Raw genomic sequence first — 17,312 nt, 5'->3', positions numbered from 1 at the left:
CTGCAGAAAGCGAAAGGAAATTCTTCCATTCTTTTTGTCATTTGCTTCTGCTTTTGTACACTCTTCAGTTTCTCTCCTAATTTGTTTAAATGATTGATTTTCATGGAACTTTTTTTGAGAGCTGAGGTATTAGCTTCTGGAATACATATTCCATTAGTCTAGTTCTCGTGGAGAGATCTGCCAATTGTGAAATCTCTTGTTGCCTGGAAGTCTTTGCCAGTTTTTCAGACCACAATTTATAGTGTTGTGTTTTGGTAGACCTCTAGCTCTCATGGTATATGGTTAGTGGTAATTTCTATTGAGTTCTTTAGTTGAAAATTTTGTGGGGTCCTCTGGTCCTGCAATGTTGTCAATTATGCTATTAAATTTAGTAAATTATGTAGATTACTTATTTTGGAAATTGCTTTATTTTTCATGTTCCTGTTGTTTAGTAGAAGACTGTTGGAGTAATCAGAATTTTTCTGCCTTCCTAATGGATTTGCCTTTACCTGTGATAATGTTGCTTGGTAACTAGTTTTCAAGGAAGGTCAACAGAACGCTACCACCAGTTTTCTTCTTAATAACAACTAATAGTGTTAATACTGAAGTAGAGTGTGTTAATAAAAGAGTAGAAGGAACAATAAAAACTCCTTGCCTGGGAGACAGTTGCATACTTCCATGACTATTGCTTGGAAGAACATATTGAGAACTGATGTGTTTGCCAGGCCCCACTCAGTGGAACCATAGGCTGACCACATCTCCTTCTAGGAGAGGTTTGAGTCATCTGCCCAAGGTAGAAGGGCATACAGAGTTGTGAATATCAGCAACAGCCATATTTTTTCACAATACTAAAAAGGAGCTGAAAAAGAGAAATCTCAGAATTACAAAATCAGCAGTGCAAGAGCACTGCAAGAAATTCCAGCTATTTTGGAGGACAGATTTGAAGAATCTGTCCCAAACAGATGAAGATCAGATAGATGACTAAAGAAAACTAGGTGGTGTTGGAGGAAGCTTGATTTAAATTGCAGCAGTCAAACATCTGGAGAATAGCAAGAATTGGGTATTGCCTTTCTCCTTTATTCCTCATGTCTTGCTGATGTTCTGATTAAATCCTTTCCTATGGAAAAAAGGAAAGCCGTCAAGTCCCAAGACAAAATATTGAAGGAGAGGAAAACCAAGAAGAATACAAGGAAGATGACAAAATGCTGAAAAACTGTGCAAGGAAAGGCAAATGGAAATACGCTATAGGCCTATTTATGGAATTTGAAACAACTTTGTTAGGAAATTACAGAGCCATTTGCCAAACTTCTACAAAAGTTTCCAAATTGGAACTGAACCAGTTAAAAGCAAGGATGGAAAAATGCTTACTGTGGCAATGGAACAGAAAAATGGGTCTGTCACACTAAAATAAAATTGTATCTGAACAGAGTACATGGCTCCGAGAAGGCGTTGAATGCAGCTCTACTTTTCGTTTGTTATAAAATTATCTGTAGTTGGCCATAAGAGTTTGATCCAGTGACTCATATTTCTCAGTAATAAAGAAGATGCCTTCCCAATTAGCCGGCAGCCTTTGTTAACAAAAGTGTGTTCCAGGAGGTAAGCAATTGTATTTTTCAGTATCAGAACTAGGAGATACTAAAAACACTTCCCTTTGCCCACTGTGTTATCTGAGTTCATATTGGATGTTGAACCTCTTGCCTAAGGAACTTTTCTATATGGGCTTTAACTCTTAGAAAAAAATAAATACAGAGAACAACCTCATTAGACGTGAATGAGTTTTGAAGGTGAATAAGAGCAGAATGATTACTTTATGGTCCTACTTTAAAACTATTAAGAACTGTTGATTTGGAGTAAGGGGAAGGAACAGAAGGCAGGGAAGGCCATGGGTTAATCTTCAGCTAGCTTTTAGGCTTGACTCAGCAGTGGGGATGCCATCAGAAGCATGAAGTTTTTGCACACTGTCTTTTGCTTGATGCTCTGTATGAGTGTTCCTTTCAAAATCTTGTGAGAAACAACCTGTAAATTTTTTCTTACAGGTACGAGTTGCCAGGAATCCATGGATTAAATTTCGTTCTGAAGAATTCCCTTGGTGGTGGTGGCATAGCATCCCTAAGAAGTGACCCACAGGCATGTATCAAAGCATTGATTTTAATGTAGTTCTCTTTTATAACTATGTACACAGTCTCTCCATAACCAGCTTCTGGGTTGGAACTGTAAGCTTTTAGGTTTGACTCTTCAGTTCCTTTTAGTTTTTTGTTAATATACATTATCTACCTAATTGTTTTAAGGTTTGAAAACCACATAGGACATAGAAAGTTGATTTAGAATATTTGGTGAAATAGATGAGTACAAGAAACTGTTAAGAGAGTCTTCAAATCAGTTATATTCTTTATGGTGTGCTACCTGTGTTTTTAGATGCAACAGTATTTTTGAGAGGCTAATTTTGCTGCTATGTTTTGGAGAATGCAGATTTACTAGGCAATTACGATTGTTTCCTAGTTCATGCAGGAACCATTAACTGTATGACAACTCCTCTAACAGCCTATGGCTCCTATAGTTAAAAATACTGATAATAAATATAAATCTGAAAGATAAAAACAGATGGATGGGATAGCTTTTGTGTTGACCACATTATGTGAATCTGAAACTAACATTTTTTTGTAAGTCTACAATTTAAGTATTAAATATTTGAAACATCTAAACTGAACATGAGTTCCCTTCATATGGCAATTCTATAGCTGCAGCAGACCACAGTTCTGCCGCCATAGGCTGATAAATGCTTAAGTGCACAAAGAATCTCAGCATAGTCAGGAAGACTGTTCACTAAATAAAAGGATGCTGTGTAATAGCAGAATTGAACCTGAAATTTATTTTAGCACTAAATACCAAATAAATTATTTTTAGCACTAGGTACCAAAGAAACTATTCAACCTGTTCAGGTTTAGATGCTTGAAAACTCAACTGTATAGTTTTCCTTCTTTAATTATATTGATTCACAAGTGAGAGAACCAAATAAATGGAAAAGGTAAATATAACTTTGGATAACCTACAATCCCAGGCTTGATAAAACTCACCCAAAGTTTGTTTATATATATATATATATATATGTGGAGAGATAAACTCATAAAACTTACACAACGTACTGAATTCTTACAGTGATTATAGGGAAAATACCCTGTTAAACCTTTTTTCAAAACTCAATGTGTAAGGGTGGTATATTTAGATTGCATAATGAAATGTTGGATTGTTGTTTTTTTTTCTCTTACAGGGCAAAGCACTTGGACAGATGCTGTTGGATTTCCAGATTAAAAACGTTCCTGATTTAAAATCACTGATAGAGTAACAAGTGTTTAATACATACGCTTTTAGCACTGAGTGGTATAAAAACATGTTATAAACAAGAACTGGCTTCTTGAGTGAGGTTTTTTTTTAAAAAAAAGTCAAAGAGTAGAAATTAGTGACAGTTATCTCTCAGAGGTTTAGCTACATGGCACAGATTAGCAAATGTTTTGAGTAATACCAGACTAATAGCTTTGTCTGTGACTGATAACGTTTCCTGTCTAGTTAATACATTGGATGAAGAATTAATTTATTTCCTGTAAAATAGAATTAATCAAATTGCAACATAACATTTAATTATGAGACAAGATAATCTTTGTTCCAAGAGGGAAATTGCCTCCTGCTCAGTCCGTCTCTCTCTTCCTTCTCTCAATCTTTATTGGAAGGTGAATCGGCCTGGTGTGGCTGAGCTGCTGTCACTGTGTGTGTCCTGTGCACAGAGTGAGGCTGGGTGACCCGCCGTGCGTTGCTGGGAAGCCAGCGCTATCTGGTACCGGGGAAAAGCTTTCCCCGTTGGGCAATAAAGAAAAGTAATAATTGTTCCTGTTGTAGAGTGACTGGTAGTAAATGCTGACCTTTGGTCGTGATCCACCAAACTTCCATTGCTTTGTCCAACTAATGACAGACTTTATTATTATAATCTCCGACATCTCTTACTAATTAATCCATTGCTAGAAAGCACTGACGAGTAGGAAAACACAGGGAATAAATCTGAAGATGAGGAAAGGAGAGTGCTGTGAGCTCACTCTTGTGAAGGTGCAATGCTGGTAGGGAGGGAGGGGGCCCGGGTGATGGAGGGATACCTCGTTTGGTTTCAGGGCTGTTAAGTGCTCGTTTTGTGCATCAGAGTCCTGACTGGATTAAGTTTATTTGACTGTCATTTGGGCTGTCCTTCCCACAGAGGGGTCTGTCTCCTGCTGTGAAGGAATACCACATTGAGTGCAGTGTGCTCTGTTTCTCTTCTGACTCCCAGTTATCACCTCCTCATCTCCCTTCCTGCACAATATGATTAGCATGTTCAAATTGCAATACTCCTAAACTTCTTCACCTGATTAAGCAGAGACTTCAAAATCTGTATCGTACTTCCTGGGACAATATCAAGGTGGAAATTCTGGCCCAATAACTTTCTGTATTTCCTCTGCAGGAGCCATATAAATATTATTCTGCATGGTCAGGCATTTTATATTAGGAAATGAATCTTTTCCTTTATTTTGGAGAGACTGTATTAATTGTTTAGTGCTTACAAAATACGACGTTATTAATGTCAGATAATGATGAGAATATAAATATTTTGTAATTGTCACCAAAACTATGTTAGTAGTTCCTAATTTCAGTCTGTGCTAGCACTATTATTAATTTCCTAGACTCTTGCTTGTTCATGAGCCCTATACAATGAATTGTTCCCACCTTTTCTGTGCTTTTGTTGATCTGAATTGAAGGTGCCGTAAGTGAACGCTTTATCCATCTCACCATACGATTCTCTGAGTGAGTCATTAGTACTACGTGTGTACAGCATGATTCAGTCCAGTTGTAAAAAATGAGTCATTACTTCATTGCAGAAAAGTATCCAACTTAATAACTTCAGAGGAAAAAGAGCATGCTGGTTTTATTATGTTTACACTCATGGTTCGTTAGAAAACTGTTGTTAATAATTTGGAAGCCTATTAGTTTAGTAAAACAGACAAAGGTATTGGGAGGAAGTAAAAAAGTGATAGACCTCAGTAGCAAACCTACAAGGATAAAAATGCTACAGTAAGTACGTGCAGTTCACTCAATATGCTGTTTAACTGACTCTGTAAATGTGTATGCAATAATTTTTGAATAAAAGCGAACATTTATAAAGTATACATTTGTTTTAGTAATTTACGTTGTTTCCTCTACTTGAAGAGAGTGAGACTTAGTTCAGAAGTTCTTTGTTTTGAACTTGTTTCACCTGCCTGCAATTTCATGCATTGTCTTGCTGGTTCCCTTCTTCCTTCAGATTTTGTCTGTTCTGTCCCTAGTCTTCGTTAAATACAAAAACTGAAAAAGTAAATGATACTGTTTTCTGGAGAGCTGGTCATTTACCGCTCTACAATGGAAGCTGTAATTTTCTGAAAAGAATAGTGCAGTGTTCAAGTGGATTGGATATGGGAATACAAAGGAGTTATTTTTTTATTACTGGAACTGTCCTTTTGGATGCTGTGAAACCATCCTTCACAAACATGTTTTCTGTCCGTTATTTCTTTCAGTGCAGCAGCTTAAACCAAGTGGCTCTGCTTTTCAGATACTTTCCTTGCACATTATAGCCTCCAAAAATCCCTATCCAAAGATTTTATCCTCCTTGACCTCCTTAACGTGTTTTGAATTCATGAACCTGTACGTGTTCCAGCAGTCCCAGCTGACCTGAAAGCTTGTTAAAGCTGCATTTGTTTCTTAATCTACGGTACAGATTGAGTAATTGAGAAGTGTTTGGTAAAACGTAAATTGTACTTGAAGGTGAGCCTGTACGCAGTCAGCACTGTCTTAATTTCAGTCAGGAATGCATTTTGCCTGCGCTAAACCAGGGCTGTTCCTCAGACAGGCAAGAGCTTACCCCTCTGATTGCCTCTCCTGCCTTTTCCCTATTGTGTTAGCTGTGGGGGCAGGATGGAAATATTAATGCCTAGCATATAGAATAACTTTCCATAGAATATATGCGTTTCAGTGCAATGGAAACTGGCTCACACGTCTTACCTGGGAAGGTTTTGTGCTGTGGCTCATCTGCACTGCAAAACAAAGGCTGCGTCCTTTTTCTTTTTTACTGCATCTCTACGTGACTCCCAAAAATAAACCACGAGGTTGATCATGATATTATTTTATAGCAGCTAACAGTCCAAACAAAACTTTTTCAGTGTTTGCTGTGTAATATTAACATCTCAAAGTGATTGTGATCTTTTGCAATTTGTGCATTAATGGTACAAAAGTTACTATACAAAAGTGGCCCAGGGTAAAGGATGTGCCAGAGTCTTAGTTTGAGGCACAAAGCACATTTTTGATGTAGCCATCTCCGATGAAGCCATCTTTCCACTAAAATGCGGAGTTTTTTTCCCCTTCATAGCAGAGGAAAAATAATTGTAAGTATACCTTTTTAAACTTGGTTTTGCATCGTGGCGGTTTGAAAGTGATGGGAGTGCAGGCCTCAAGGTCTGAAGGCAGAAGAGGTTGGGTTGCAGGTTGCCTTTCGGGAACCTGAATGTCCTTATTCAGGACTGACTCTGGGCTGCATCGAGCACTTTGCAGCCCGTGACGCTCACGACAGTCGCAGGGCAGTGGTGAAGCATTGCCAGGGTCATCTGGCTGCAGCCAGGCACCTGTGTTGGCTGGAGGAACAGGGCTGTTTCACAGACCTGTCTGCTCTCTGATGCCTTTTCTGCTCATTCGTTGGGGTTTCGTGGTGGTTTGGGTTTGGGGGGTGGAGGAGGAGGCTCGTTAGTGCCTCAGGTATGAGGAAATTACACTGCAGAAATGTCACACCTCTCATCTCATTTTCTTTGAAACCCTCCCGTGCAGTAGGGCTTGGAGTCACCTCCTTGTGGCGACTCCTCTTCTTGGGTTTCATCTTGTCTTCCTTTCCGGATTTACTTGAAACAGACCCCGTTGATTTGGGGATTAAAGCTAACTGGCATTAAGAAAGCAAACAAAGGATGCCTCCCAGTGAAAGATCCCGTTGGGAAGCGCGCCAGGGAGTTCAGCTGGATTCCTCTACCTTCCCCTGGGCAGGGGAGAGAAATCGGAGCTGTGGGACTGAAACATCTCTAACACCTATTTCAACAAAGACCATCCAGACACTCCCTTGATGGCTTTGGGAAAGGGGAGGGGGGTCTTCAGCTGGCAGCACAGAGCAGGAGCAGTGCAGGAACTTCTCTGTGCCAGGACTTGGAGTCTTTCTATAACCTTCTGGCTGTGGCACAGTGCTCCAGCTCTGGACCAGCCGCTGTGACCACCATCAAACAGGTGAGCCCCTTTATCATGACAAGGGGGTTTAATCTTTTCTTTTTCCCCAGTCCTTTAAAAAATAATGCACTGGTTAAAAATTAGAAAAGTTCTCCTTCCTCCCCATTTAAATTTACTAGCAGCAAAAGCTTCAGACCTTCCAAATACATTTAACATCTGGATTTGAAAAGATGCTGTTTTAATTATATAATTAAGTGTGGCTGGTGGCTAATCCACAGGGTTCCTACCAGCATCATAAGCCACATCTGTAAGGTATTTTCTCTTTTGTAAGTGATGCGATTTGAAGCAAGGGGCTTGAGGAGGGCTAAGCCTCTCGCATAAAAATTTGGCTGAGGCTCTCCAGAGAAAATCCCAAATGCCTGACCACTCCGGTAAGAAGTGCCGGGGCTCTGGCTTGTAATTGGTGACCAAACAAGAGGTTATGGTGGTGGGCCTGTCTCTTGGCAGATGGAGCAAGGTGAGGATAACCTTTGGTTCCCCAGGAACTGGAGCTGCTCTCTGCTCCAAGCAGGAAAAAATAGGAGGGCAAAACCCTGTTCGCCTGAAGTATTTTCTTCACTGGGGAGTGGCAAAACTTGTCTTGGCTCATTGATAAGCTTCATCTTTCCTGTGCTCAGGATCCTGCCTGAGCCTTGGTTCAGTACCCACCGTGGTAGGAGGCTCTCACCTGCTGGGTCCTTCACATCCCCTTTACCTTTCCCTTCATACCAGAGCTGTTCCCTGGCAGAAAGAAAAGGAATAGTGAAGCTTTTATCTTATTTTTTGATGGTCTGACCAAAGGGGTCCTGCATCCTTAATCTGCAGGCTCAGATTTAAAGTGGCTGAGGAGGGAAAAATAACTTGCTGTTTGAGCATGTGGCTTTGCCTGTGGAGAGATGCAGAGCTGTTACACGCTGCTGCTCCCCTTGCTTCCCTTCGGGTTTTGGCACAGCACATGTGTCCACAACCTGCAGGAGGACAGATCAGGCAAGTTGGCAGCTTTTGGAGTCTGGGTTTGGGGGAAGATGCTCTGACAAACGACTTCTTCGCCAGCATTGCTTCCCACCTCCAACCCCCCCACCCCCCCCCTTCCCACTCTCAATTTCTCAGAGAGGGGAAAGTGGCCCCGACAAAAGGCTGCGGCGGGTGAGGGGGTGCCCTGTCCCTGCCGCTCTGCAGGCCCTGTCATCTCCCAGGTAAAATGAATGTCTGTCCCATCCATCATCCCGCAGACCTGGGGCGGGGGGGGTGGAGGGGGGCGGGAATTTGCTCGGCTACTGAAACTGCTTAGCCTCAGACGGGGCGGCTTTGTTGACCTGCCGGGGCTGCTCTTTTGTGGGCTCTGTTGGCGGGATGTGTCCATTTGCATAATGGATTAGCATGAAACAAAACCTTGGCAGATGGAGCAAGGTGAGGATAACCTTTGGTTCCCCAGGAACTGGAGCTGCTCTCTGCTCCAAGCAGGAAAAAACAGGAGGGCAAAACCCTGTTCGCCTGAAGTATTTTCTTCACTGGGGAGTGGCAAAACTTGTCTTGGCTCATTGATAAGCTTCATCTTTCCTGTGCTCAGGATCCTGCCAGAGCCTTGGTTCAGTACCCACGGTGGTAGGAAGCTCTCACCTGCTGGGTCCTTCACATCCCCTTTACCTTTCCATTCATACCAGAGCTGTTCCCTGGTGGAAAGAAAAGGGATAGTGAAGCTTTTCTCTTCTTTTTTGATGGTCTGACCAAAGGGTCCTAAGGATTAATCCACAGGCTCAGATTTAAAGTGGCCGAGGAGGGAAAAATAACTTGCTGTTTGAGCATGTGGCTTTGCCTGTGGAGAGATGCAGAGCTGTTACACGCTGCTGCTCCCCTTGCTTCCCTTCGGATTTTGGCACAGCACATGTGTCCACAACCTGCAGGAGGACAGATCAGGCAAGTTGGCAGCTTTTGGAGTCTGGGTTTGGGGGAAGATGCTCTGACAAACGACTTCTTCGCCAGCATTGCTTCCCACCTCCAACCCCCCCACCCCCCCCCTTCCCACTCTCAATTTCTCAGAGAGGGGAAAGTGGCCCCGACAAAAGGCTGCGGCGGGTGAGGGGGTGCCCTGTCCCTGCCGCTCTGCAGGCCCTGTCATCTCCCAGGTAAAATGAATGTCTGTCCCATCCATCATCCCGCAGACCTGGGGCGGGGGGGGTGGAGGGGGGCGGGAATTTGCTCGGCTACTGAAACTGCTTAGCCTCAGACGGGGCGGCTTTGTTGACCTGCCGGGGCTGCTCTTTTGTGGGCTCTGTTGGCGGGATGTGTCCATTTGCATAATGGATTAGCATGAAACAAAACGCACGGGGAAGGCTCCCCTGCCTTTCCCCCGCTCCTCCTGGGCTGGCGGGACCTTTCGGGCGAGTCAATTTATAAATGTGACTTCCCCTTTCTTCCTCCGGGACCTGTTTTCTTCCGAGGAAGAAAGGCGCCCTCAGGAGCCTCCTCCGCTCCCCTCTCCCGCCGCCCAGCGAGTATCGCCGCCGCCCCCCGCCTCCGGGCCGGCCGGTTAGAGCGGGGGGGGAGGGAAGGTGCCCCCTCCTCTGAACCAAAATAGCGCTTTTTCTGGCCCTCGTACCTGCGGAGAGCTGCGGGAGGTGCCGGCTGGGCCGCGGTGCGCTCCCCCAATAAATGCCGGCCGCTCCCCGGGGCGGCCGCTCCGCCGGTGGGCTGGCCCCGGTGCCCGCCCCGCCCCGCCCGGTAGCCTAGAAAAGCGGGGCCGGGCTGCGGGGGCTGCTCGGCGGCAGGCAGGGCTCCCCGGCACCCCCTCCATCCCGGCCCACCATGAAGAACCCGGTGCCGCAGGCGGCCTCGCTGCTGCTGGAGAAGCTGCTGCTCCTCGTCCACGTCCGCCCCGTCTCCGCCGGCTCCGGGGGGGAAACGCCGCCGGCCCCCGGTTACTACGACACCAGCTGCTTCAAGCGGGGGGACCTGCTGGAGGTGCCCCGCACCCTCTTCATCCACTTCGGCATCTACCTGGGCGAGAACCGCGTCGCCCACCTCATCCCCGACATCCTGCCCGCCGTCACCGGCGACCGCCGGCAGATCCAGCAAGTGGTGACCAACAAGCGGCTCATCCTGGGCGTCATCACCAAAATGGCCAGCATCCGGGTGGACACGGTGGAGGACTTCGCCTACGGCGGCAGCATCCTGGTCAACCACATGGACCGGCTCTTCGAGGACCAAGTGCTGGGCAGCGAGGAGGCGGCGCGGCGGGCGGAGAAGCTGGTGGGCGCCACGGCCTACAGCCTGCTCTGGAACAACTGCGAGCACTTCGTCACCTACTGCCGGTACGGAGCCCCCGTCAGCTTCCAGACCGACAAGGTACGGCCCATTCCCGGGAAGGAGGGGGGCAGCCGCCGCCGCGGGCCCCGGGAGCCGCCGCCCGGTCGGTACCGCCCGTCGGGGCACGGCCGGAGCTGGCGGGGATAGGGCGGGCAGCCCGGGCTCTGCCGGCTTCGGGCGGCGAGGAGAGCGGGGCGGAATGCCTCGGGCAATTAATTAATACGCTCTTCAAACGCTACTCGTTCCCGCTGGGGTGGGGAGTCGGTGCCAGACCCGCTTTTGGCTGCAGAGAGCCCGTCCGAGAGCTGGGAGCAGCCGCCGGGCTGTCACGGAGAGAGCCGGCATCTAAAGCTTTCCTCTTTAATCCTCTTCCTTTTCTTTTATTTTTTTTTTATTTTTTTCCCCTCTCCAGTTCTGTGAGACCGTGAAGATGATCATCCGGGACCAGAGGAGCGTCCTCGCTTCGGTGCTCGTGGGATTAGCATCCATAGTCTGCCTCGGGTTGGCACCCTCCACCACGCTCCCCACCATCTTCATCCCCTTCTTCCTCTGGATGGCCGGCTAACGGCCCCCCCGGCAGCCAGCCCCTGTATATAGGATGTACACTACTCTATTTATGAAAGCACAAGAGTATTCGCCGGCGCCTCGTAAAGTTTCTTAACCTTGTGTGCCGTTTTTAAACACAGCTTGGTCTAGAATACAGTGCACGAGGCATAGCTTACTGTGTAAGCCAAATAATAGGTTTCCTGAAAATCTCAGTTGGTACTACATTTTAACACACCTTTAAATCATAAAAAAAAAAGTAGGGTTGCGATGCAGTTCTGCTCCTTGCCTTTAACCATATGTGATTCTGGTTATATCCTTCATCATCTTCAACTTCTTAACTGCATACCTGGGTGCCGTGACCATTAATAAAAATGGATGATGGAGTTCCACAAAGTGCTGGATATTGAAGACAAACTACTTACCTCTCACTTTGATAGATTTAGCGTATATTCAGAAGTTACTGCCTCCATTCCTAAAATACTATTTAGTGGAGATACACAAGTAAGTAAGCTGACTCTTTTTTTGAAAGCAAAGAATTAAAACTAGCCCTAGGCTGGGTGCTGCAGGAGCACATCTGGCTGGATTGGCTACAGTCATTTCCCTTCTGGGAAATGGTGACAGATCTCTCATTCGTATTAATTATGTCAACGTTTGCTATCGTATTGAACAATTTTTTAATTGGGTTAGTGGTAAGGAAAGACAGCAATTCCTCAGTATTTTCCTTGCTACTGATAGTGGTTGGTACAGCTAATATAAACGACTACAGAGGGTTTTAGGGGTTACAGGAAGAAACCAGCTTGCTTTATAACAAATAGCAACATACAAATGTTGGAAATTTCCAGCGTTCCAGGGCACATGGTGGGGAGGAGTAGGGCAGCTGCCAGTTTAGTTCCTACCTTTCCTCAGCGATGGGACCCCTGTGGGATTGTTGGAGCAGTTTCTGTGGTGGCTATATTGTCATTTTGGATATTGCCTTAAGACAAGATGCCTCTTAGTGGAAGAGCACATCTTTCTATACTTGTCTCTTGCAAATAAGTATTCACTTGCAAGCCAGCAGTTGGTGCTAAAAGTGTCATCTTCAATGTTGAAGCCTTTCTCTTTATCAAGAATGTGTAAAGTTGGATTTGAAATCAAGTGCATGTAGCCAATTGTTTGAGTGCTAAAAACCTTTGCTATTTTTTTTTCTCACCAATGTCTTGATGTATGCAGAGAAATTGCTTGGCTCCTGGAATGCCTTGCATGTGACACACGCATTTATGTGTTCACATGCTACGCCTGCCTTCCTTTCTAGTCGAAGGCAAATACGATGGGGTGGTTTCACCAAGGACTGAGACTCAGATTTGCTTCTTTCTAGGAATAATGTTCAGTATCCTGTCACCAGCTCCGCTACTGAAGCGGCCACTTTCCCCATTTTTTAGAGAGGCTCAATTTTAACTGTGCTGTAAACCCCCTTCTCCTTCCCCTAGACCTTACAGCTGCTTGAAGATTGGATTCTTGAACTGTGAGGCTACTTGGCTGCTCTCTAATCATCTTTCCTCTGGCTGCTCCACTATAACCGACGAAGAATGTAAAGACTGGGGTGAAATTCCAGGCTCGTAGGAAACAGCAGCACGGCTGCCGCCATCAGCCGAGAGGGGATTTCAGCCCAGCTTTCAGTACACGTTCAGTCTGCAGCCCAGCTCCAAGCAGCTGGATATCAATCCCCATTGGATCCTTGCGAACAACTTCTGTTCTGCTTTCAAAGATGGAAACGCTCAGTGTAACTGTTTCTCATAAACTTTTAAAATTAAGGTGTTTTTTAATTAACATGAATTGCTTTTTCATAGTGTATGCATTAATAATATTTACATAAATTCCAGTGTGGTGGTTTTTTTTTTACTTGCTGTGCATAAGGTATGAACTGTAGTCATTACTGTAATTATATAAAGAGAATTTATTCATTTAAAAACGTCTGCCGGCCTCTTGAAATTGAGTATAATGCTATAGCATTTCTGTAACGCATCCCAGTAGGGCACTGAACAGCCCGTTAACATGCAGTTACATGGTGTCTGATTACAGGTGGGCTTTTCTTTTCCCCTTTATTTACTTGGGATTTATAAGAATTCCAGTAATTCTTATGATTCGCTTATGCAATAAATAACGGGGTCATGACCAGTAACCAAATCATAAGTGGGATTGTTGGAAGGCAGAGAAATATTCCTGCTCTGGCTTTGATATCAAAGGGCCAATGCTCCCCCTTTGCTAATGCTGTTGAGCAAGAAGCCTCCAGATTAGACTGGGGACTAAACTGGGATTTTCACAGGTGTCTCTGAAAGAAATGAAAGCCGTTCCTTGCAGATGTCCAGCTGTATTAGTAAAGAATTCTTCTTGAACATGTAGAGTTTTAAGCTTATGAAATACTTCCGTTCCTTGCAGATGTCCAGCTGTATTAGTGAAGAATTCTTCTTGAACATGTAAAGTTTTAAGTTTATGAAATAGTCTAGAATGTTTTGCTCTACCCTTTCATCAGAGACCAGTAATAGTGTGGGCACAAGAACAGAAATTCAGCTGCATGCTTAGGAGTTTCTCCTACCACCTGCAATTCTAGCAGAGATCTGGAAATTTTGTTAGAGTCAGGCATGAGTCAAATCAGTCATACTCCGAGGGAAAAAACAAGACCAGCAGGCATGAATTCTCATGTTCAGCTCAGCGGGTGGTGGTTGTGCTCTGAAATATTTTGGTAAATGTCAGTGTCAACTTTTTTTCTGTAATTACTTGAGTAAAAATAAGCACTTGCCCTAGGTGGAGCATTGCGTTTCAGGCTTGAGCTCAACTGTGATGCAGCTGAAATGAAGGAGCTAGTTATAATAAGAAAAACACAGAAAACTGTGGAGCAGTTCAGCTGTTGGGAAACGTGTGTGCTTAGACGTGGAATGGTTCATCGGGAGCTGTAAGTGACGGTGATGGGGAGTGTAAATCTAGAACTGCAGCTCATTTTAGTGGTGGGGCTGTTTTGAAAAGCTGTGTGGTTAAACCAGGATATGTAATGGAGCAGTATAACCATCATCCCTCTGCCACTGGGAAAGGCAAGCAGCGAAGACATCAAGTTAAGAGGATAGATGTTTCACTTCAGGCTTTCCAAAGAAAACAAAAATAAAATGAGCATTCACAAGGTTCGAAATGTTTTTACATGGTGTGTGTTTAAAAGAAAAAAAAAAAAAGTTGCTAAATGAAGACATTAGAACAGTGAGCTTTCTGTTTATATTTATTTTAGCTTGGAACATAAATGATTACTCATTTTGTGGTGAACAGTCATCTGCTGCTTGATTTCACCTTTGGGTCCTCCTGTGCTGAAGGAGAATGCTACATATAAATACCATTGAGGCTTTTAATGAAAACAAAATCATAGCAATACTTGTTAAAGTCTGAGGGGGTTGGGAAGAGGGAATTAAACTTGTGTGTGACTTGACATCGTCCAGACAGGTTTTAGAAAGCAAGCTGCAGCAACAAGAAACATTAGAGCTGTGATCTCTAGAAATAATATGGTGGTGTATTATTTATTGCATGTTCTCACATTAAATAAAGCGTCGCACACCACTAAATGATAAAGAACTGTGTTAGGCAGTCATTAGTTACCATCTCCTTTATCCACTGAAAAAAAAAAAAAAGTTCTCAGGTGACTCTAGGAGCCATTTACTCCTTATGCTTTGTAATAGCTTAGGACCTCATTCCCCTGAGCACTTGCCTGTTGTGAATGGGCTTGCTGATGGGAAATGAAGATACAAAACCGTAGTAGGTTTGAGGCTCTTTGCTGTAGTGCACTTGCACGCCTGTGAGCCTTACAGAAACCTTTCAGATTTACTGTGCTGGTAAAAGAAACTATCTCCTCTGCTGTAGGAATAGATCACTGAAAGTATTTGGCAGCTATTTTTGGCATAATTTCTTAAAAATCAATTCTGTGTTGTGTTTTGTGGTTTAGCTTCACTTCTCAAGTCCAAGGAAACACGTAGGATATGGTCCTGAGTGCTCAGACTGTAGGGGAAAGGGGAGGATAAGGGTGATCTTTAGGAGGTTTAAATCAGAATTACGTTGTTTGCAGTACCACAGTTCTGTCTGTGGCAAAACTGGGGATTAATGTTTACTGTTTCTCTGTCTCATAGCGTAGAAAACTTTCTGTAAGATGTTCTTTAGCTTTTTAATGGTTTTCCTGATTATTAGGAAACTTTATTTAGCCCTGTGACCTTGTTTTATAGCCTATCTGTGAATTGGGAAACAGTCGGTGGCTGCTCTGTGACGGTGTGATTTGGAGCAAATCAGTTGTATAGTCACCTACACTGAGGTGTTGGGTCTGAACAAGCAAGTGAAAGTGCAGGAGGCAGATAACGTAGGTTTATTTTACTTGACAAGGGCAGGGCACGTTAAGAGTGCTGAAGGACCAGACAGTGAACGCAGAGGTGAGTGCCTTTGAAGACTCAGATGCTGCTCAGTTGGGCACACTGGGCACAGTGATGTGTTTGCTCTCCTGTCCCCAGCTGGAGGGTAGGGGGCTTGAGACGGGGTTGCATGTTAGGGCTGAGATGAAATGGATTAACTTGCCTTCCCTTAAATTAAGAGGTCTGCCATTAATGCCACAGGCCATCATCTAACCTAGTAAATAAAATGGGCTGGGGTCCATCTTCTTTGGCGCCTCAAGTCGCACCAGGGGATGTTTAGGATGGATATTAGGAAAAATGTCTTCACCAAAAGGGTTACCAAGCATTGGAACAGGCTGCCCAGGGAAGTGGTTCAATTGCCATCCCTGGAGGCATTTAGAGGATGGGTAGATGTGGTGCTGAGAGACATGGTTTAGTGGTGGTTTTGGCAGTGTTAGTTTAATGGACTCAATGATCTTCAAGGTCCTTCCAACCTAGACAATTCTATGATTTTTCTGACAACGTGGTGGTAGACTGTGACTCATGTCCATATAGCTAAACTCCTGCACTGCTACAGCACAGCTTCACCTCTCATGGCTATTCCTAGTGTTTGCTGGGCTGTCTTGTTCCAATGCACACTCCAAGAGAGCACTCATTACCTGGGGCTGCAACCAGCATCCTGCAGACAGCATCCATGCAAACATGGATGACCATGTGCAGACTTTGGATAAGGCCACGAGGTGACTACCTCTTGCCTTTTCTAATTTTATCTCATGGTTAGGACAGTGGTTATTGAATTTTTTCAGTCAAGTCAGGCAACACCTGTGGCTTTGAGTTAGAAGGAGAAAATGGCTCTCTGGCCATTCTGTTGGAACAGGCTGTTTGGGCTCTGCATATTTGCCCCCTCCAAGGGTGGTGTTGCTTCTCATGGTCCATGGGCCCCAGTGAGGTTCCAAGTGGGAAACAGATGCCTAAATGCAGCCAGGAACTAGAAATGCTAAGGCTGGGACATTTCTGCCTTTGACACAAAGCCAACTGCAGCCATTCAGAAAACTTTCAGGTAAAAAAAATAAGGGAGAGACTATCAGGTTAGCTCAAAGGTTTGCTGCAATGTTGTTTTAGTGAAAGCAAACACTTTCAATTAAAGCAGGTACCCTCTGTACCTCTCTAACTGTTGCCTTACAGTTTCTATTTTTTTAATTCTTTCCCATTTCTATAACTGAGACAATAATGACCTCTCTGTTTTCTGGCCAGCTGCAAGACTTGGTTAATATCTGCATGAGGTTGTGGGTGCCTTGCATTGGACATACCAAATAAATAAAACGCATGGTTCCTTACCAGAAGGCAACTTCCCTGCCTGTGAAACCAGAGTTTTCTGTGGGGCTAAGCAGGTATACTATTTTATATAATTAAGAATACACGCAAATGAAGGGTTATGCTCTGCTAAACTTGCCAAGCCACCTTACCTTCTGCTTCTTGCATAGTCTTAGACCCAGCTCAGATTTGCACCTGTGTGCCTTGCAATTTTGCAGAAAGTACCTGCACATTTCCATTTAGGGCCGCACAGAATCACAGGGAAGGGTGGGTCAGCTACTACCACACAGTAGGTAAGAAGTTAGTAATTAATTCTAGTCAAAAGTGAAGAAATGTGGGTGTGAAGATAATGAGAGCTCTCCTGCACCCCTGGTGGAAAGATTATTTAGATATTAAACAGAGTTAACTTTTGCTATTTCTGTTTGCAGACAAGATTGTACATAGCTCCGAGTGAATGCCCAGGAGGAGGGAGGCACCTGGTTT

General features: G+C 44.4%; 1 protein-coding gene across 1 annotated transcript; it reads left to right on the top strand.

Moving 5' to 3' along the window:
• The first annotated feature begins 9,928 nt into the window (after window positions 1-9,928).
• Window positions 9,929-12,977, top strand: LRAT (lecithin retinol acyltransferase (phosphatidylcholine--retinol O-acyltransferase)). The gene is made up of 2 exons (XM_014943195.1): window positions 9,929-10,617; window positions 10,991-12,977. The coding sequence occupies exons 1-2, from the start codon at window positions 10,078-10,080 to the stop codon at window positions 11,141-11,143; spliced, it is 693 nt and encodes a 230-aa protein (XP_014798681.1). The 5' UTR covers window positions 9,929-10,077; the 3' UTR covers window positions 11,144-12,977.
• The last annotated feature ends 4,335 nt before the right edge of the window (window positions 12,978-17,312 follow it).

This window comes from Calidris pugnax, unplaced genomic scaffold (assembly GCF_001431845.1).
Source record: "Calidris pugnax isolate Ruff unplaced genomic scaffold, ASM143184v1 scaffold15, whole genome shotgun sequence".
Lineage (NCBI taxonomy): Eukaryota > Metazoa > Chordata > Aves > Charadriiformes > Scolopacidae > Calidris > Calidris pugnax.
The sequence above is the reverse complement of the archived record's forward strand: the minus strand, read 5'-3'. Positions and strand labels throughout refer to the sequence as shown.

Bases quoted from the DNA above. Each gene is read 5' to 3' on its own strand.
- LRAT (XM_014943195.1), top strand. From the start codon at position 10,078: ATGAAGAACCCGGTGCCGCAGGCGGCCTCGCTGCTGCTGGAGAAGCTG. The intron at 10,618-10,990 runs GTACGGCCCATT...TCCCCTCTCCAG, and splicing joins TCAGCTTCCAGACCGACAAG to TTCTGTGAGACCGTGAAGAT.